The 22,014-nt window shown below is 42.2% G+C and overlaps 1 protein-coding gene and 3 non-coding genes across 4 annotated transcripts; all 4 read right to left on the bottom strand.

The window, feature by feature from the left end:
* Window positions 1-11,594: 11,594 nt before the first annotated feature.
* On the bottom strand, window positions 11,595-15,604 carry RPS12 (ribosomal protein S12). The gene is made up of 6 exons (XM_062488825.1): window positions 15,531-15,604; window positions 15,340-15,391; window positions 14,799-14,915; window positions 13,025-13,127; window positions 12,448-12,549; window positions 11,595-11,686 (listed from the first exon to the last, which is right to left on the bottom strand). Exons 2-6 carry the CDS (start codon window positions 15,351-15,353, stop codon window positions 11,624-11,626), a joined length of 399 nt encoding a protein of 132 aa, XP_062344809.1. The 5' UTR covers window positions 15,354-15,391; window positions 15,531-15,604; the 3' UTR covers window positions 11,595-11,623.
* Window positions 12,026-12,160, bottom strand: LOC134042848 (small nucleolar RNA SNORA33). The gene has a single exon (XR_009933113.1). It is a non-coding gene; the product is annotated as a small nucleolar RNA SNORA33 (small nucleolar RNA).
* Window positions 12,617-12,703, bottom strand: LOC134042849 (small nucleolar RNA SNORD100). The gene has a single exon (XR_009933114.1). It is a non-coding gene; the product is annotated as a small nucleolar RNA SNORD100 (small nucleolar RNA).
* On the bottom strand, window positions 13,992-14,066 carry LOC134042840 (small nucleolar RNA SNORD101). Its single transcript, XR_009933105.1, has one exon. It is a non-coding gene; the product is annotated as a small nucleolar RNA SNORD101 (small nucleolar RNA).
* Window positions 15,605-22,014: the final 6,410 nt, after the last annotated feature.

The following is a 22,014-nucleotide window of genomic DNA, read 5'->3' as shown; positions in this document are numbered from 1 at the left end:
CTTCTGCTTTATTATTAGCAGTAGATGGTGACTTTTTGTACAAATTTTGGAGCCATAATACATGAATCTAACACAACATAGTCTGTGTCCTAAAGCTATGTAGAAGAAACACGTCAGATATAAAAAGCCATGCTATCCTCACTCTTTGTAGCTGGTGATTTGAGGGACAGATATGCTCTACACTTCATAACAGTCACTGGCAAAGCTGGGAAACTATTCAAGACTTGTGTCCTAGCCATAAAACCATGCTTGCTCTCCTGGCATAGACAGAAATGGGAACATGCCAGAGATGCAAAGCAAATGCCAAGTTGTAGAATGGGCCCCTGAAGTATTTTTCTCCCTGGAGAGAGATTAAAGCCTTGCAGTACTTATAAACACCTGCCTAATGATGACAGAATTGAATTTATTGCTTCTTGCAGCAAAAATGCCTCAGAAATAAGATACTAGATGGCCTATTGAGATCATCCAAAATAGCATGTGTGTAGTTATCACAAACTTCAGGTGATAGCCTGAAACATCTGCAGCACATGTACTATTTGCTGAACACTAAGGCGCAGCTTGTAGAAACTCTGCCTGGGACCCTCCAGAGATTGTAAAGTAGCTGAGACATGATAAGACTTGAAAGAACACCTCACCTCATGATCCTCCATCACTACCCCTGAACAGCAGCTCCAGTGGAAGCACTGCCAAATGCCTAAGCTGTGCAACTTCTCCTTCAGCTTATCACACTCTCAGGTTAGTGAAAACACATTTCTGCGTCTGGAATAATAAGTTTGAACAGTGATCTTAACACAGAACTCCTGCACCTTTTCCTTTGGGAATCAACTATCCTCCAAAAGCACTTATGCCACGAAGTATTTCTAAAAGAAGACTGGGCTTCAAAAATGTTTATCAAACGCAACATTTTAAACAAATCTTTCTAATCCTTCTTGAAACTTCTACAAGGTCAGAAACCAAAGCTGCGCCTTAACCAGCATCAGTAACAGCAAGTAATATCACGCCTATACAAAAAAAAAACTTTCCATCTCTACCATGTATAAAGTTGGTATGAGTAAAGGCAATGTCCATTAAACTAAATTTGACAGTGATGTTAAAGGTGAGGAGCTATAATTTATATATTGCCTGTAATACGGTCAAATTCCTGGTAGAAATGGCAAAACAATCTAAACCACAGCCACCTGATATTGTTGGATTTCTTTTCTCTTATTAAAAAAAAAGTTTTCATGACTTTTTATTGATAGAAGATGTAATCAAAATGGTCCCTTTTGACTGGAGAAATTTAATCATGCGGTTTGAGGAGGAACCCTATTTGCAGGTCATAAATTAGGTGAAAAAGATCCATGTTTATTTATTTTCATTTCTTCTCCTCTGGACAAAAATCCCTATTTTATTATCTGGAACAACTGGCAAATATTTTAAAATACAGTCCTTACAAATTTAGCTTTATTTCTCAGATCTCAGGCCAACAACAGCTAAAAGAAAAAAAACCAAATAAATTCTTGCCCCGTTCACCCTTTCACCACCTTCAAAATTCTGTTCCTCTCAGGAAAACTTAAGTGAACTGGTGAACATTGCAGTGTGCCAGAGAAGTCAGTGCACACAGGCTATTTTAGATCAAAGGAAGAAATGTCTTCTGAAGTGCCAAGATCTTCCTCACATTTATACCAAAAATAAAGTGCCAGTTCGTCTTTTCTGGTGGATTAAATATTATAGAGAGAGAATACATCTAATAAGGGCAGAGCTGAGTGACTAAAGACACCATGGGCTGGACAAATACAACTTTCAACTCCTTTTGGAAATACCCCATCCTGGTGCACAAAAGTAACATACTTGGAGGGCAGTAGAGAACTCATCACAGCTTCAGCCCTGGACCAACTTCAGCCAGTAGCAGATAAGTAGATCCAAGAGCAATGTAATTCCCTGGATGACATTGGCACAGAAGGTACATCCACTGCAAAACCAAAACAAGCTCAGAAAGAAAGAATCTCAGTAAAGTAAAGCTAGAGAGCTAACTGGATAGGTATATTCATTATTCTCATATTCTCAATTCAGATGATAACAGAAAAAAAGGTTATTTACTTCTTTCACTTCTGAGCCATTCTCAGTCTGCTAGTCTTCACCTTTGAGCTGGCTGCTAATCGACCAGATTCCTAAAAATCTTGCCTCCCGACTTCCAAAGGATTGTAGCAGCTACCCCCTCTTGACTTGCTTTCTCTGCAAGTGCTGATTTCTTTTGTACCTTTTTAAGTCTGTGACCTTGAAACAAGAAGCTTTAGGCAGCAATTTGAGTTCTTTTAGCACTCCTGAGGGCATGCCCATCTAATCTTTTTCTATCAGAAATGCCCCATGTGGTGAAACCAATGTCTATCACCCAGACTTCTGTCTCCCACAGTGGCTGTTGCAGAGGTGGCTTAAGGAGAGCACATGAAACAAGGCACTACCTGGAGTCTAATCCTCATGCTCCTTCTGCATCCTGCTGTTAGATTGCAGATGTTAGAGGGAATATCACTGCCTTCCCAATAGGATCTGGTTTGCACCTTTTATCCATTAATTTGTCTAATCTATTTTGAAACTCTTGATGTGTTCTGACTTCACACTTTTCTTGCAACAGCCAGTTTCAGAAGTTTATTACAGGCTTTGAAGAAAGGCACTTCTAAAAACCTGTTTTAAATTACATCCAATCAGTTTCAATACATGTTCTCCGATCCAGTACTGTAGGATTTGGTACACAAGTTTAGCACTCATCTTCTGCACTGCCTTCTTGATGCCATAAATCAGCTGCATCCCTCTTCAGCTTTCTCTCCAAACTGGAGTGAAACCATAAGCCTGCTATTACTTTTTTGCAGCAAATGTAGATGTCCTTTTTTTTCTTTTTTTTTCTTTTCTTTTGAGAAAAAAATGTGGTCTTCTTGAGATGCAGAGACCAGTTGTATGGAATACTCAAGGTGTGGAGGCAAAAATTTTCTACATTGGCAAAATGTCATCTTTGATCATGTTCTCAGTACCATTCCTGATACGGGCAAATTTTAGCTGCAGGTACACATGGAGTCAATGGTGACAGAGAACTGCTAATTCAGTATGGCTCGGACAATTCTCAAGCACCACAGAATTGTTTTGGAGATGCTTGAATTAACTCCAAACAGGAGGGTAGATCACACAGCAACAGGATAATGCCATGCAGAGATGCTTGCTTAAGCCCTGGAAGATTTACAACTACACAAAAGGTAGTGTGCAAACTCCTCCTAGATTTGGTAGCAGCTTGTCCATCCAGAATCTCTACAATCACAGCGTGTCAGGTGAAGCAGGCAAGCCAACAGTCTTCCTGTGTGTTTGAAATGTCTCAGAACAGAACCTTTCTTTTGGGGAGCCCTCTCCTCTCTTCCCAAGCTCTGTATCCAATGTGAACAACACCTGCAGACCATGTACTACAGAGTTAATAATTACCAGAAAAAATCACTGACTAACAAATTCTCCACAATTTAAGACTTGTTTTCAATCACCAAGAAACTTTACCAGTTTCCCATCTGAAGGGCAAGGCATAGCTCTTATGTGACAGTGGAGGATGGAAAGTATGAACAACTTCCTCTTCACTCAGTGCTGCACGTCTTCCCCCTCCCTATGTGTGCCACTGATGCACCTCAGAAAATATTTATGAGTTCTCATTCAAATACTTCAGCTGATAAATTTAATATCACATTCCCCAGGGTAAGCAAAAAATAAAATACTGCACCGGCCTTCGCACATGTGGAGATTATATTACTTTACAATGAAAGCCAGCAAGCTGCACGCTACAGTTTTTACCACAATCTCCTCGGTAGGAATGTTTCAAATATATTGCATATGTGTGAATACAATGTAAGCATACTGAAATGCTTTGAACACTGTAATACATCAGACACTTGAGTCACCGGGGGGAGGACCTTCACCTATCTTGGCTCTTTTCTCAAGTCTGCGCTGCTCCTTTATGTATTTGACAGCCGTGTTCTTTGGTCCGACGGATGGCACTACTTACATACAACATATGAAGTCAACTTCCAAACAACCGGATTCTTGACCACATCCCCCAAACCTGTTAGCTCGTCCATTAACTACCCCTGTGAAGGGAAGCAGACAAGAGCGCTTGCTCTGTGTGGTACAGCTCCCGCAAAATCAAATTAAAGGTGTCGCAGCTGCGCAACAAAGTCCTTGGCTTTAGCAAACACATTTCTACACACCGTAAAAGCCCCGACATCTGACGTGCTGGGGTTTTTACAAAGCTGCGACGCGGGCATAGAAACCGACAGCGCTGGAAGGCGTTAAAGACTCCCATTCCACGCTAGCTTCCTGCGCTGCCATCCCGCCGGGATGAGGGCGGCCGGCACCTGCTCCCGCCGCCCGGGATCCCTCCCCCCGCGGCTCGGCTGCCACCTCCTGCCGCGCCGGGGAAGCGCCGCCCGCGCCAGCCCCGGCACTGGCACCCGGGACAAGCAGAACGGGGTTTGGGGGATCCCCATTCCACACCTTGGGAAATTACAGCTCATAAGATGCAGGCCAGCCGTCCGTGCGGACCTCCCACTCTGAGTCTTCGAAAATCCCTTTTTCAGGAATAAAGGACGCTTGGTAGCTTTCTGTGCTTAAAACAAAATGTCTACGTGTGTGAGCATATGTCATGGTTAAAGAACAAAGCACTAGCAAGCTGGCGCATCCATGGAATGAAAACACACGGTTAATGAACATTTCCATGTGACTTAACCACCTTCACGCAGACAAATATTCATCGCTATTTTTAACCATAAAACCAAACCACAGTCTTCATTTTGATCTGCTGAGGCGGGAGGGGGGCGGGGGGGGGGGGGTAGGTGCTTGGTGGTGTTTTTGGTTTTGTTGTTTGGTTTATTTTATACACCGCGGCCTTCATCCCAGTAGAGCCTTGGATCATTCTTAGAATCTGCTGGTTTGCCTTCGAATTTCCTGAGACAACTGTAGAAACAGTAGCAGATGACTGCATGTTTAAATACAACACACATGCCAGGAGACTTGAAGAGGATGGCACACACAGCCTTTCTTTCCCACCCAATACTATCTAGAGCTTTGCAATCTACCTTTAAAATAGCATGCATGCATCTTTGCTCTTCCTCTCTTCTGTCCCTTGACAGTTGCTCTCCCTATACTTTGCCACTCATTTTATGGATTTTTATTGGCAAGAAATCAAAGGTGAGAGAGGGTCATGTCGAGGCTCACTGCCAGCTCTTCTCATTGACTCCACCTCTTCCAAGTGCTGCTCTTCCCTCCACCTGCTGCTAACCATTTTGACCAATTTGACTCTTTTCAATGTCAGAAAAAAAAAAATCAAAATTCATGCCCAAACAGTAGGGGTGTTTTCACACAATCAAAAGTAGAAGGCACATACATTTCCAATAATTTTCATCTAAAAAGGATATGCATATGGGCTTGAGGGTCAGACGATGATGCTGTTCACAATGATCAAAAAGGGAACAAGACATGGAGGTTTTAAAAGAAAGTGTAAAAGCTGTCATGCTGAAAAACAACTGGCAGATAATCATGAGGGAATAGTCAGAACCAGCTGAGATTTTTATTTGGAGTGATGGAAGTCAGCCTCTGCAGAAACAGGATTTGAATTTACATGTTTTTTCCAAGTACAGTAGCTTGCCAAGTTCTGTGCTTGTGAAGGCACTTCTTGTATGCCCGCTGACAAATATTCTATTTTGCTGCTCTGAAAACAGCAAAGATGAAGGGTGTTACTTGAATTTTGTCCATTCAAATAAATGAATGAAAAGGAACATATACCATAGCTCTATTGACATATGAACACTTTTATATATATGGATATCTAAGGGTGTTTCATTTTTTTAGTGGAGGAGTTCTACAAAACATGACCTCAATTCCCTTAAACACATAGTCTTAAAACTAGAAACCTTTTGGGTTTTTCCCCCCATTTGCCTTCCTAAACCTGTCCTAAGCATCTGTATTTTGTTATCCAACACACTGGCTGCTAACAATACAATCAATACAAAAGGTTACTTTGGGGTCATGGCTTTTTTTCCTTCCTCAAAATACAAAGCTTATTTTAACAGGGACTTGAACTCTTCCATTGCAGAAAATGTCTTAGAACCACTCAGGTGAGAAGGGGAGGAAAAAAAGCATACTGGAAGTATGATGATTTTTTTTTTTTATGAAAACCACCTATTTAATAAACATTTTTCTGCACATCCACATAACATACTTTTTTTCAATTTCACAACTCGATTGCAAATTTTATAGGGCAGGAGCCTGGCATGCCAGGCATTGACATAAATGTCTTTTTCATCACTTTTGGAAAATAGTATCTGTCTGCTTACACATTAGTATACTTTAGAACACTAACTCTATACTAACTCTAGAGTTATATACTAACATTACTGCTCTGCTTCAAAGTGTAAAACTTACCTTACCTTAGACTACAGCAAAGACAAACAGATTCCTGACACTGACTGAGCTACAGGACAAGCTAGGTTGATTTGTACCTAAACATTTTCTCCCATGTAAATATATTTTTCATACAACTCTTTTGTGCCTATTAATCTTCAACAGTATGAAACACTAGATATCAATAAAAGAACTTTTTAAACAAACCCATCAGGTACAATCCAAATTGTGTTTGTAATTTTTTTAAAGCATTATTACTTAAAGTATCCCCATTTCATGTAATGTGTTGCTCATAGTCTCATTCTGTTGCTCAGAGGTCTCAGTGAAAACATTTTAAATACTTTTGCTTACAAACTATAAAAAATTTCCCCTAATTGCTTTTGAATTGGAGAAGAGGGAAAAAGCTCCTTAAGACAAAGTGATTTTCAGATTAGTTTCCATTAGTTTATATAATGTAACACAACCTGGAAACTTTCAGAATGAAAAGGAGGAAGCATGGCAACAAATCACAAAGTTCAGATGTATGGTGATATACTTCTGTAAAAGACTGTATAATAATTTAGATGAGATCAGGTACATGAAGCAGTTGATGTGGACTTAGGGGCTTTTTTGGTGGACTTTCATACAAAAATAATGCCAGTGCACCAAGAAATCATAAATGCACGTGAGATCATTGCATACAACACATACTAACCACTTAATCTGCTCAATGGATTAGGGAATCTCAAAACAAACATTTGCTTGTTGACCAATGGGTGAAAACAGTTTTGTGGATTTACTTACATGTCTAAAAACATTGAAAAAGTAATTTGTCATTACTTCTGCTTTCCTTTAGGCTGAAAAATACAAACCACATCTGTTCTCACCTAACATCTGCGATCTGGTTCAATGGTCTTGATGCCTAAGCTCTTTAGCTTTTTGTATTTTTCATATATTTGTAGCTTTGTAGATCACTGATGCATGGCTGTGACTCCTAGTAATATTCCAGTCTTCTTTCCCTACACTTAGGAACAATAAGCTAACCTCCTAAACACCTTCCTAAAATATTATTTAGTCTTATTCCAAAGAGAGAACCAAATACAAGCATGTTCTGTTTTCCAACCAGAATCTGGACTAGAGATTACAGAATTGGGGCAAAGAAGCCCCCGGGCTGCTTCCAGTGGGGCAGGACCCTGGTAATTATTACACAACCGACCTTTAAACTGGACAATATGTGGTAGGCATACTAAACAATTAACCTTATAAAAATTGTAGAATTACTGCAGTACATGCAGTTTTTGTCAAATTGTGTACCTGAAAGCTTTCAAGTAGAGGTTTGCATTTATGCTACGACTCCAATGTTGCTAGGGAAGATCTGTTCTGTTTTCCAGGCAACAGTCTAATACAAATTACAAATCCTACTAAGGCTTCCTATCCCAAACACATAATTTCCAAGAGATGTTCGAGGCTGACAAATAGATATATGTTCAAAGTTCCATCTCATCCTTGGATGAGAGACCTTTGCAAAGTCTCCAGAAAAGAGAGCGGGTTTCAGGGACAATTCTTGCACCAGCTACAGGAATAGACACATGAGGACCACTGGCTGGCAGCTGGCATAGACAGGTTTTCCAAAGCAAACAAGGAACAAAATCAGACAGGTAGAGGCAATTCTAAACCAGAAATGTTATTAAACAGAAAATATTGGGGCCTTGTCTAACTTTTAATAGCATATTTTGTGGCTTATTATTAAATATTCTTTCTGTATGTGGGATTGGTTCTCACCCTTCATAAAATGCTTAATGCATTGAACAGGACAGGAACATATCCTCTTCTCTTGGCAAAGTAGACAAAGTAAACAGTGCTCTCCAAATTAATGGCTGAAGCCCACAGAAGGGCTTGCACAGCAGATTTGCTGCTGACAAGCACTGATGCTCCAACACTTGTGCTAGTACAAAGCTACCAGCACATGACAACGGGACCCTGCTGTGAGCAAGCTGTCCTAAAACGAAATTACCTTCAAGTGAGCTCTCAGGCTCACACACTAGAAGCGCACACACACCCCCTCGCAACCAGAAACAGTAAAGTAGCTGTGCCAATATCCCAGACTCCAAGGGGCTGAAACAGTGAAATATGCATTCTCATGGGAAAGAGGGGAGGTCCAGTAAAACCAATTCTACAGGGGCTGCAGTCAGGCCCATGACTCCACAGTTCCACAGAACTCTGCAAAATGTGGTGGTGCTGCTGCTGTGCAGATACTCGAGCTTCTGTGACCTACAGCAAAACACATAACAGACAGAAAAAAACAGTAGTGGCCCAGAAGACACATACATGGTTCTAAAAGAAAATGAGCTTAACTGGTTTCAAAACTTTATTATTATTTCATAGGATGTTCTCCAAAGCTGTCTGGAAGTCTGTTCTTGATACTTCCACAATGACTTACCAGAATTTCTTCAAAGCACTTCATTAGCTTTCAACTTCATGGTGAAACAACGCCTGAAAACACCTACCCTTCCATACAAAACCACTCAAGCCCACTATTCTAGTTAAGGGGAAAAAAAATCTGATGTTTTGCCAACCAAAAGCCACAAAACATACATCATTGGGAAAACCATTCAGTGTTATCCCAGTTTTAAAAGGAAAACATGCAAGTGACATTAAATAAGAATAGCAGTAAAGTCAGGGTCCGTCCTGGAATCCTAACTCTGAAGTCTTTGATTTCCATTCCAATGTTTAGTGCTGTCTAACCACACCCATTCTGGAGACCAGTAATAAGCCTACTTCTCCAAAACTCTTATCTGAAACCCTGCAGGACATACCAAAATCACTACATCTTCTACAGTCAAACAATACCCTTGATCAAGAAAGCATGGAGATATTGGCTCTCTTTAGTCTGCAGAGGCCTCAGAAGCATTTACTAAGTGATACAGTATGATGGACTAGGAATCACTTCTTGGCCTCAGCCAATTTAGAAAAATAAACTTTTACTAAATATCAAGGTGAATCAAATCCTTGGGTGGAATTTGGTTCTCAAGAAATTTTTGAAAATAAACTAAACCCTAGGGACAATAAAAAAGCATAAAGCAAACTTTATCAGCTCTCCAATGCTTGCCTTGCATAGGCTCAAAGATCAGTGTTTGTAAAGTTTCATTTCCCAAAAAAGCCCTAATTTGACACCTAAGCATTTTGATAAAATTTAGATTTCAACCTAATTCCTTCTTTCAAAAAACGTTTGATTGTATTCCAATGAAAAAACTTGGCATGAAAGGATGTAATTCCCTAGTATTAACATTCATTGCTATGGAAAATTGTGACACAAAAAAAAAGAAACATTTCTGAATGTTTACTGAGGTGTAATTCCACTGCAGCAAGAGAAACAATGCTGAACAAACTGGGTTGTAAACTACAGCTCCCTTAACTTGAATCTCTTCATAACTATTCAGAGGAAATGTAATAACCCAGCTACTGCTAATGTCACCATTGCAGTGGTATAAATCAAGCACAAAATATTTTGAGGTTTTCTCACACCAAATTGAAACGTATTATTATTTTGCAAACCTACATAGTTTGTGTGGGCTGCACTCTTCTCACCTTGGTTGCAGGCTTCACACATAGAATTATATAATGGAATAAATTAAATTGGGGAAGATCGTGGAGTCCAATTGCAAATGAAACACTGCCAAGCCCACCACTTAACCATTTTCTTAAGTGTCACATCTACAAGTCTTTTTAACTGTCTCCAGGACTGCTGATTCCACCAGTTCCCTGGGCTGCCTGCTCCAATGCCTGACCACATTTCCTTATAACCTAATGCCTAATAATCAGGCATTTCCTGATGGCCTCATTTCCAGTCTAAACTTCCCCGGGCCATTTTTATCTTAACCTGTAACTTGCTACGTTGGAGAAGAGACCTCAATTACAACTTCCTTTCATACGGTTGTAGAGTGGCATGGTCTCCCCCCACACCTCCTCCACACTAAAAAACCCCAGCTTCCTAACTGGCTCCAGACCCTTCACAAGATTAGCCATCCTCCTTTGGACAAGCTCCACTACCTTAAGGTCTGTTTCCTGAGAATATACATTAAGCTTAGCAAAAGGATACATACCTCACCGATTTGAACAGGTGCCTTTATTGAGTACACCTGAAAATGTCACTGCAGAAAACTTTTCAACAACCCAAATCACCCACCCAGATCTAGCTATACAAAGCTTGGACAGGGCCAAAACTAAGTGACCCTTCAAGAGCCACAAGAAGAGCTGTAAGAAAAGTGCATCTGAGCCCAGCTGGAGAACATGCCTGCCTTTGCTCTTACACTTTTGGCTAGGGATAGCAGAAGAGGGCTTAAAAAGTATAATGAAAATTCAAGTTGAAGAGCCTGGAAACAGCAACATTCCCATCTCCTCAGCCACAGGTGCTCAGCCCCACATTCACATTCATACCTTATATATGAGCATAACAGTGCAATTCCTTTATGACTCATTTAAGAGCTACGCTGCAGAAAGTTTATGACACAAAACAATTTGCAGGAGGGAGAGAACAAATCATACCTTCCAGTATGAATATCTTGCTTCCAAAAAACAAACAAGTTCTGAACATCAATTTACTACTACAGAAACTAACTTTTCATTTAATACTGCCTTATCTGAGCAAGTGAGAACTCTACTTGGCTACCCTACTGAGAGCTACAAGTGCATGACAGTGCTAGTTAGCAGATGTTATCACCCACAATTTGAGGCAGAGGAAGAAGTAAAACACATCTTGTGTCCTTTAAGTATCCTGGATAAATTAAGAAAACATTTACAGAAATCCTGCAACATCTCAGAAGACTTGAGAAACAAGGCCATTCTCATTTGTCTCAGCAGAGGGACCCAAATTTTTCTCAGAGGCAGCAATACTTTTAGACAAGTTACTCAGAACACTAGAAATACAGACGAAAAGCACTACCAAGCCAAGATAGTATTTAACTGTCTGCATTATTGCAACTTGAATCTGTGCCATGTTCTTGCTGGCGACTTCTGGGGTAGGAACAGGAAACAGAAATACTCTGAAACATGAATGGCAGGGATCCCCATGATCTTTTTAGCAAACTAACACTATGAAAAATACCTAATAAACTACACCAACATTTGCCAAGTTTTTACATCTTCTGATGCTATCCTTTGCAACTCAAAGAACTGTTCCACAGGCACCAAGTCATTAACCACAAATGCACTAGACTGGTTCAAAATTTTTATTTGTCATTCATTTCTTGCACTTGAAGTACTCTTCGATGACATCTTTGGCCTGAGATTCCTTGCCATAATCCTGGAACACAAAATAACCCATTATTAACCTACAGACTGATCCTAAATTTTACAAACTGTTTTTACAAGCACAAATGAGATTCTGACACTTTTTCACAAGGAATTCCCAAAATTCCACACAAGTAAGCTCGAGCAATTTGCCACTTTTCCCCCTGTTCTTTTATAAGACTGTTCTAATATTTTTTTGTTATTTCATTCAAATGTAACACCCATTAACAATGCAATTTGTTTGCAAGGGATGCAAACAAAAGCTTCTGTTGCTTAAAGAAGCTCAAGTAAAATATGTGGAAAAAATAGCAACTATGAAAATGCATGCAGAAGGCACTAGACTTGATTGTGAAGATGTAGCCATCTCTTGGGACCTCAGAGACCACGAAGTCTTCAAGGCTCGTACTGTGGCTTTACTTTGCCAGTGTTCTTGTGAAATAAGCTCCGCAAAACATTTTCAAGTTGAGCGGACACACTGAACTGGCTTTTTTTTCTCTAGCAAAGCTTCCTGTCTTCTAGGTAGGCTTTCCTTTCAATGATTATTGGCAGGTAGGCATAGATACTTCGAGGACACAACCACCAACTCACAAAATATACGTGAGTAAACGAACATGACAGGGACTATGAAACAGTAAAGCAGCTAATGTTCACCATCAACAATATAAAGCTGCTTAAAAAAATAAAATTTAGGAGCTGTATTTAACAGTTCTTTATCTAAAGCAACTTTTGGTTGCTTTCAGAAGTAAAGAGACAAGACATAATTAGCAACCTTACTTTGACAACCACACAACTGCAGCCCACCACTTTGCGAGGTTTTCCTTCTCTGTCAATCTTGCAGAGACCCACCCATTCGCCCAGCTTCTTGTTGTCATCAACCTGTGCAGAGCATCACATCACATTAGAATTTGCCATTTCTGGCACACCTGGCTCCAGCCCAGAAGCTGCTGTACTGTCAGAAGCATTGGGTAACGGATGGCTGCTTTCCTCATAGGCATCAGCAGAGGGAGCCAAAGTATCATCATCGTACAGCTTGAGCCTCCCTGGAGTCACAGGAATGCTAATGCTCCTCCTGCCCTCCACTCCCACCAATAATTTAATTTATTATTATGCAGCACACCAGAATTTACTTTAACTGTGCAAAATAACCAATCCACAACCCTCGTGATTTACATCCACAGGTTTTGTACTGTGGAAAAATGGCAATCACACACAACTAGAGCAATCTGCTAAGGCAAATTCTGCCTAGGTAAGCCATACACAGAATTACAGCAGTGTTCTAAAGGTTCAGCTCTCTACATGCTGAAACAAGCAGCCTAACTGTTCCAAACTTCTGTCTCAACTTGACTCTCACCTTTATTAAGTTGATCTGATGTTCTGCACAGAGTGCTTCAACTAATTTTACATATGTGGGTTCATCACAGTTTGAAGCCAGAACACAGAGATGGGCTTGGCGTCTAAAAAAAAAAAACTCACAGATGCATTACTTCAGACACTAATTGGAATTTGATAATCAAAACAAAAAATTAATGAATTCAACACATGCATTTCTAGAGCACCACTTTTTAAGTTTAAACTTCTGGTTATGAGACACAACAGGCTTTTGAAATACTAAATATACTTTTGCCATAATTTTTCACTTTTTACATTTTCTATATATACATTACAGGCTCTTCATTCTTAGCTTTATCCTCAGATATTCCTGCTTTGAAAGCTTCTAAAATGCCACTAAAATTCTCAGCCATTGGAAAAACTTCTGATGACTGGATAAACACCAGGTCCCCTCTAGAACTGTCATTGTTACAAAGTAACAACTAAGTTTTTCTTATTTACCACAGATTATAGTAATTTAACATTAGAATTGTAATTACTAAAAGCTTGTACTTCCATGTCAAGGTGTTACAAGTTCTTCAGAACAATCTTTTCCACTTACGTTCAGAGAAGCTGTTATGACGGGGCCCCAATTCTAATTAGGATCTTTGTATACTGTGGTACAATGTTAAGATACCAAAGGGATACCTGACAACAGAGAGAGCTGAGTAGGTCTTCTATGCTTCACCTAATACAATGCAACCCCCGCAAACAAAGTCAGTTTTCCCCAGAAAGACCTTCTTCACCAGGAGTATCACCAGAATGCCAGAAACATTTCCAAGCAAGAACCATCACACACAAATGTGTACAAACCTCATACACACATCCTTTTAACACACAGCTCATAAAGCTGTCACTGAACTCGAACTCATACAAATTGGCTGTCAGTCACCTAAGTTGTATCTCTCTGCCCTTGTTCAGTGCCTTGCCTCAGAGGTTTCTGCATACAGGTTTGTCAGACACCAGTTATCACTCACAGAACGAGTGTAGGGGTATCCGACTAACTGGGAAGTCATCACCCAAACACTGTAGCTTCACATTTAAGCAGATTTTTTCTTGCAAGGCAAGACAGCAAGGCAAAGCAAATATGGATTTGCATATGAACACATACACAAGTGTGTATGTATACCTATATATACAGATGTACTTTGACCTACAGAAGACCATAAGTGATTACCCAATGACTAGCACATTAAGTTCAACGTTTCGATATTGTACGTTGACAATGAATTTATTGTTGCAACGTACAAAAACAAGACAGCCAAAAAATATAAGAAAGCTATGTATTTAAATATTGTTCATAAAAATGAAATAAACTCTTCCAGGAAAAGTATGAAATACCTATTAATCCGATTAAAATCTTCTGAAGTTCTGAGAATACTTATTACTTCTTAAAACATAAGGTTCTTGAGACCCAGACTTTCATAGCTACATAGAGGAAGCAGCATTCCATTTTCTTAACAAAACCCATACACCCACATGAACACTTGATGAGACTGGGGCTTCAAAATGACAGAACCTAATACACCAGATACTGCTGTTATTGAAGTTTAGCTTCTGTATTTTAAGATTCCACTTAAAGGGCCCAAACCAGAGGTTACAAAAGACAAAATTACTGGTAGAAAACTATAGTCTTGCATAGTTTTTAAACTGAACACCTGGACAAAATGGCCCCTGCAGGTGCTTAACATACCTCATCACAAGGTCTCACACAGTTTTACTAATCACAGTAGCGAAACTGGTGACACCACACTTACTTGTCCAAGGCTTTGGCTGCTTCACGGATACCGCGAGCAAGGCCATCGTGGATAAGTGCGGTCTTCAGCACTTCTTGCAGAGCGGTGTTAACATCCATTACACCTCCAGCAGTAATGCTAAAGGGAAGACACACAATGTTCTGATCGTGCCAACAACTCTTAACTAAAAGCAAAAGCTTCCCTTTCACCTGCAAGCATCCGGCCATTAAAGAAGTACAGAAGAAAAGGAAGTTAAAATAACTAAGCCAAAGGAAGAAGCTATGAAGGACGAACTTGAAAGAAGCGAAGGCATTAAATCCTCCTGGCTAACAACCGGGCCATGCTGCCTCCATGCTCCTTTAGGGAGGAGAAGACGCCATGCACACAGCGGCCCCGCCAGGCGGACCCCGCGCCCATCTCCCAGCCTACAGCCTGCAGAAGCACACAGCAGCACCGCGCCGGAGCCTGCACACACGGCACAGCCAGGGTTCCCAAGCCTGACTCGCAAGGCAGCGACCCGGCCCCTCCGCCCGCCGCCCGCGACGGCCCCGGCCCTGCTCACCCTTCCTCGGCCATGGCGCTCTCGGTGGGTGCGGTCCCCGCCTGGGTTCCTACTGCAAATACAGACACAGGCCGCCCCGGTGAGCGGCGCCGGCCGCCCCGGGGCCCCCGCCCGGCCCGCTCCCGCCGCGATGTCCCGAGGGCCGGGGGGATCCCGCCCGGCCGGGCCCCGGCACCATGGCGGACACTCACCCGGCACCGCCGCGCGCCGCTGCACAGAGAGGGGGCGTTTCCAGCGGAACGCGCTCTTAAAGCGCCACAGGACCCCCGGCCTGCGCGTGCGCGCGCGCCGGGGCTGCCCGGCGCGGTGCCTGATGTTCGGCTTGCGCACCACGTGTCCGCGGGAGGAGATTTGTGTCGGTTTTAAACCAAGAGTTCGCAAGTGGTCTGAAACAGAAATTAAAGGATGAAACGGAATAGCTGTAAGAAATAACTGCAAATTTTTTCAAACAAATACTCTACGGGAGATAGCTCTGCTGTTATTAATGACTGACCCCATCGGTCACAGCAGAGGCCTTTCCTCAATGAGTATTAAGTGAAGCCTCACAAGAAAGTTGGTCTGCTGTTTTCCGGGGAAAGAATGATGCAAATTAAGATTCCGGAGAAAAACTATCACCCAAGAGGTCCCATAAAAAGAAATATTGTTCTTTTAATGAAAAAAAAAAACACTTTTAAGTGCTTAAGTATTGATTTGATTTGGGGGAGCAGCCTTGGAGGGGAAAACTAACTGAGACAGCTGGACAGGAATCACTTAGGAGTGGATCACCAGCCAGGGGTCACCTGGGCTTCTTCCCTAGGGTTGGAAGTGCACCTGGTGCTGCCAAAGCGCTCTGGCTTCACCTGGCACAGTCCCTGTGTTGCTGGCAGCCAAGAGATGGGGAGCATGGGGAAAACACCCTAAATCCCCTCTCTGCCAGCAGGTCACAATTCTGAGCTCTGGATTGGAAACCTCCTAAGTTGCACTGCTCAGCCCTGTTCCCTTCGCACACGCACAGGTGATTCAGCTGATGGCGAGTGCAGCATGGCCACCTCACTGCAGCGCGTTCTTTGCTCGGGTTCTGCCAGTCTGACACAGGGCTTTGTCCATCCCAGCTGCTTCAGACTGGATGATTTGACTGACTACACGTCACCATCTTTGTAAAAAGTACACAGTGACAAAATATAAGAGAAATAGATGGCAAATACCAGTAGTCATGGTTTGTGGCAAGTACAACCAAACGCATTTGTCGCCAGCATTGTCCACCACTTTTTTTTTATCATCTTCTGGTCTTCCTGGTGTTGCCAAGCAGTAGGATGTAGGCTAAATACAGCTAGGGAAGAGAACCTTGCACAAAGCGACTCACTCACTGGAGCTGGGTAGGGCAGACCAGGACAGAGGGGAAAAGTGGAACCTGCTCAGCTGTCTTGAAGCCACCCCACATGACCCCCTCAGGCAGCACAACCTTTCAGAGCCTGCCCAGGGGAAAGCCTGGCTGGGAGCTGCAGCACTTCCATGCTCCAGCTGTGAGACACAGCTCATGTCAACTCTAGGCAGTCATGTACATTTATACTACAGAGGGCAGAAAGGGCAGAAGCCAACCTCTGAGCAAGTCATGGAGAGAGAAGCACAGCATGGGGGCTGTCCTCTCCCTGCAACCTGAGCTACCAAGGACAAAGTGGATAGGAACGACACTGCAACTGCTAACACGGGCAGCCTCTGAGACTGACAGCATTTGGCACATCCAATGCTGCCATATATTGCTTGAAACTCTGAACTGCATCTCCTGTTGCAATACCCCTTTGTTGCAACCACTGCAGTCCCAACACAGATATTCTAATTTAGCAGCTCCTGTGAGACATGTGGTCCTGGGTTCTTCCCTTCTTCCTCCACAAGAAGTGGAACCATGTAATTTTCTTTGTACTGCTCAGAAAGCGTGCAAGCACACACAAATAATACTGGCCACTTTTCCCCCATCTCTTCAGGGGAAAATGTTTTTCCTTATATCCACCCATCACTTAATCTTCTTGTGCCCCTTAAAACCCCCAAAGGCACCTAATCTATAGAGTAGGTTTTGTACTGAGTGGAGCAATATACCATTATCTCCCTTAAAGATCTTGAAAGGATAAGAAGTCTGTATGCAGCCTAAGACACATCAGCATCTCCAGGAAGTGCTATATCCATTCAGCCCAGGAGGTGGAAGTATGCACATCTGAAAGCTCTGTATTACGGCAAAAATGATAAAAACAGTCAAAAGTATAGTCTAATATTCTAGCAGCAGAACACTAAAAAGCCATTTTCCTAGAACAGTTGAAAGAAAACAAAGCTGTGCTGAGATAAAAGTTATGTATGTTTGGAGAGGAGGTTTTCATTGGCACTGAACTCTGTGTGGAAATGTTGGTATAGCCTAGTATGAGTCTGTTATTTTTGTCTAATAACAAATGAAAGCATGTGATCCTGTCTGAAGGTCTGCTTCATTGCACAGTGTGAGTTCAGTGTTCATGTGGGCATTCTGCATTCTGTTGGTACTACTCCCCCTACTCTACCTTTCTGTCCATATTCCTGGAAGCAGTAACTAGTTTCTTAAACTCTGCATTTTCCCTTGGAATTATGTTCATTGAGCACCCTGCAGTTCAACTGCTGGCATACAGCCATGGGGAATTACATGTTTATGCCAAGGATTGCAGTCCTGTGCTAAAAGTACTTCTAGTGCACTTGAGGCTGGGCGAGTGGTGTAATGAGAATGCTAGAAAATGAGGAGCTGCCAGATGCAGGGCAGGATCCTGCCTGGGTTCTAAAAGGCTGAGGCGGTGTCAGTGCAGACTCTGACCTGCAGCTTCACTGAGCAGCCAGCTCCAGCAGAGGAACTCAGTCCTCTCAAAATTTGGATATATTACAAACAGCATAACATGCTACCTATAAACTTGAATTTGGGGAGAGGTAGACAAGCTGCTGTCACATGACATTCAAGAATTTTGATTCTCTCCAACCTGCTGTTCTGAGTGATCCATTTGGACTCACCATCTCGCTGCATATATTTAAAAATCCTTTGGTTAGCTACTACCCTTTGTGCTTGCCATCCAATTCCTTGATTCTCCCCAACTGTCTCCCTTTCCAGGCTGGGAGCCTTCCTTTCTTTTTCCACTCTGATCAAAATGGGAACTGAAATTAGGGACTTTTTCAGAAGACCAGTACTGCAGTGAGGCTATAATGGTTCACTTATCTCAGCCATCCTCTTCCTGCTCCTTTTCCCCATCATCTCGCCTTGTCTCTTGCTCTGGTAACATTTATCTTCCCCTTGTACTCACCCTGGCAATCACAAACCATATCTTCTTCAAAATGTCAGACTTCAGGGGTAATTTAAGTGCCATACTGTAACTTGTGGAGACTCAAGAAATTAGTAATGGCAGTTTAGACAGTGGCACAGTTGGTGAGGCAGCCATGTAGGCAAATGAAAGTATCAGCTATTGCAAACTCCCAAGAGAAGTCCATGACACTGCTAAACTCTGAATAGTAAGTTCTGAATTTCAGTCCTGAACAATCCTTGCAAAAACTTACTTTTATCTCATATCTATCTCTAGAAATACAAAACACGGGCGCATGCAATAAATAAATGTCATAGGATAGAGTTATCTCATTTTCCTTGCGAAACAGAAATGATTTCTCAGTCTTGTGGAAAATCAAGCTGGATGCCTTCTTGTTCTACATCCACAGAAGTTCTGCTCACCAGCCCAGAGGGGAAGAGATGTGTATTTCCAAGCGCCTCCAGATGTAGAAAAGAACAGCCACCTACATGCAAGAGATGTCTGGGTCAAATTTCAAGTGCTTGGAGAAATTATGGAGAGATCCTTCTGGAGTTTCAGAGAGAGGACAAGCTATGGTATTTCAATACCAACTTGAAATTAACTAAGGCCTTCATTCATGATAACTGAACAAAAGAGTTTGCTGGTTTATGTTGCCTTCCACAGATTTTACATGAGACGCTAAAAGATGTGGTTATCCTGTGGTCGTATTAAAGTAATTTTAAACTATTTCCCAATATCATTGTGCAGCTGCTGACAAAAAAAAAAATAATATGATGTAAATATACACTAAGGATTTCCTTGATTGCAAAGCAAGTTTTTCTAAGGTCTCTACAACTATACAGAGCAATAATAAGGAATATGTATTCCCACATGTGCTGAGCATTTCATAATGTCCTGGATATCCATGAAGGAAGCTACTCTTAATGCAATTATCCTTCATATGTTTTTTACCTTGTGGACATAAATCATGAATTTGACTCTATGCCCAGTATTTATAGAGAACTAGTGCTCTAAGCCTTGAAGTCTACATACAATTTGGGATTTGAAAGAAAAAATACATGTTATTAAAGTTGCTGCAGGTGTGACATAAGCAAGAAAGGCTTGTGTGCTTTTAAAATATGTATTTTTTATTATATTTGATAAACTGTTGTAATAGGCTGGTAACAGGTCGTGGTTCAAAGGTTAGCAAGTATTTGTAGCCGTACTGGTTTTGGCTGGCGTAGTGTTATTTGTCCTCACAGTAGCTGGTATAAGGCTGTGTTTGGGATTTGTGCTGTAAACAGTGTTGATAACATGGGGATGTTTGTTTCTGCTTGGCAGTGCTTGCAAAGAGCCAAGGCCTTTTCTGCTTCTCAGCCCACTGCAACAGTGAGGAAGCTGGGGATGCACAAGGAGCTGGGAGAGGATTCTGCTGGGACAGCTGACTCCAACTGACCACAGGGATATCCCATACTGTTTGGTGTCATGTTCACCATATGTAGAGCTGGGGGAAGAAGAAGAAAGTGGGGGACATTTAGAGTGATGGCATTTGCCTTCCCAAGTAATGGTTACATGTGATGGAGCCCTGCTTTCCTGGAGATTGCTGAACACTTGCCTGCCCATGGAACTGGTGAGGAAATTCCTTGTTTTGCTTTGCTTGCATGCATGGCTCTTCCTTCACCAGTTAGACTGTCTTTATCTCAATGCACAGGTTTTCTAACTTTAGCTCTTCTGATTCTTTGCCCAATCACATGTTCTATCAACAAGTTTTTTCTGGCAATAATGAGCAGTAAGCAAGGATGTTCACAGCCATGTTTCAGTACTGGAGTAATGTATCGCTTCTATTTCCCACAATTCAGCCTTCTGTGAACATTGACTTCATGGAAATCTGACTCTATAGGCTTTGTTGGATTACTCATATGTAATTATTAATGAAAGAAGGATTGGAGTTTGAAAGCAGTTGGAAGCTGTGGAGTTAAATGTCTAGACTGGAAAGAGCAAGTAGTTGGAATAAGAACTGTTTTATCTCCTGAAGATAATTGATTGCATATCCAGCCACAAAAATGAATGTTTTATTCTCTTGCCACAATTTTATTCTTTCTCTATAAGTTTCTCTTATTCACTCTATTTGTGTGTCATACTTTGAATATACCATGCCTTTGTTATCTTTTGTTATTATCCTTTTGTGAACTCATGATGACTTGCAAGTGTTCTTCCTTTATTATTTTTTTCCCTTGGGCGATAACACTGCTTAAGAGGCAGTATCTATGGAAAGGATTTATGTTTCTGTCTTTTTCTGGAGCCAGACAGGAAAAGTTCAAGGTAGTTTTTAGGGACTTTTAAACAGCCATAATATATGCCACACAAAATATATTCTCAAAATAGGTTTCAGCAAAAGAACATGTTGCTGTTTTGCTCTGTCGGTGCTTAATAGCTTTTAAGTTTCCTATTCTTGTGATAAGAAAGTGGTTCTGTTTTTTCCTGTAATGTAGAATGTGAGATTCTAAAGTTAGATACATTGCAACATTTGTTCTGAAATGTCCTTTTTAAGCGTCTTAATTTTGTAACTGGTGGCTAGATGGAATACTGATAGCTTATTTAAAATAGTGCTTTTAAGATGTAATTACTGTTTTTTTCTGTCCAAGCAACAGGTGGTCTGTCTCTTATTATGTTAGGAAGTTTTCTTCAGCTCACACCTCATCTTCCTCACTTTCCCGCCCTGCATATAGGACCTTGCAAAAAATGCACTGATTATTCCACCTCTTCCTCATCTCCAGCTTGAATTTACTCCTGGTCAGTCTACAGCTATTAATTCTAGCAGAAACGTTGTCTTTAAGCCCCTGTGTCATGAATCCAGCAACTTGATGGAGGCTGTGTAATAATCGGTGATCTTGCTTGGTCTACCAATATTATTAATGTATCGTGAATGCCCCGGGCCAGGTGTGCATTCTCTGCGCTAGGTGTGCATGCCCCGGGCCAGGTGTGTATTCTCTGCGCTGGGTGTGCATGCCCCGGGCCAGGTGTGCATTCTCTGCGCTAGGTGTGCATGCCCCGGGCCAGGTGTGCATTCTCTGCGCTGGGTGTGCATGCCCCGGGCCAGGTGTGTATTCCCTGCGCTAGGTGTGCATGCCCCGGGCCAGGTGTGCATTCCCTGCGCTAGGTGTGCATGCCCCGGGCCAGGTGTGTATTCCCTGCGCTAGGTGTGCATGCCCCGGGCCAGGCGTGCAGCGCGCCCCGGCAGCCGGCAGGCTTGTGTCAAGCCCGGCGCTCTCCCGGCCCGTGCGGGCAGTCCTGCCGGCGGCTCGGGGCCCGGGACGCGGCGGTCGCTCCCGCAGGCCGGGCATGCTCAGTGCCGGCGGCCGAGCTGGCGCCAGCCCCGGTGCTCGCTGAGCCCACAAGCGCGGCCGGAGGAGCC

The sequence above is a fragment of the Cinclus cinclus genome, chromosome 3 (genome assembly GCF_963662255.1).
Source record: "Cinclus cinclus chromosome 3, bCinCin1.1, whole genome shotgun sequence".
In the NCBI taxonomy this organism is placed as follows: domain Eukaryota; kingdom Metazoa; phylum Chordata; class Aves; order Passeriformes; family Cinclidae; genus Cinclus; species Cinclus cinclus.
Note: the sequence above shows the minus strand (reverse complement) of the source record. Positions and strands in the feature narration are given on the sequence as shown.

Excerpts from the sequence above, each read along its gene's own strand:
- RPS12 (XM_062488825.1), bottom strand. Across the intron at positions 12,550-13,024 it reads ATCAGATCAACTTAATAAAG|GTTGATGACAACAAGAAGCT; the intron begins GTGAGAGTCAAG and ends TGCTCTGCACAG. Across the intron at positions 11,687-12,447 it reads GCAGTTGTGTGGTTGTCAAA|GATTATGGCAAGGAATCTCA; the intron begins GTAAGGTTGCTA and ends TTTGTGTTCCAG.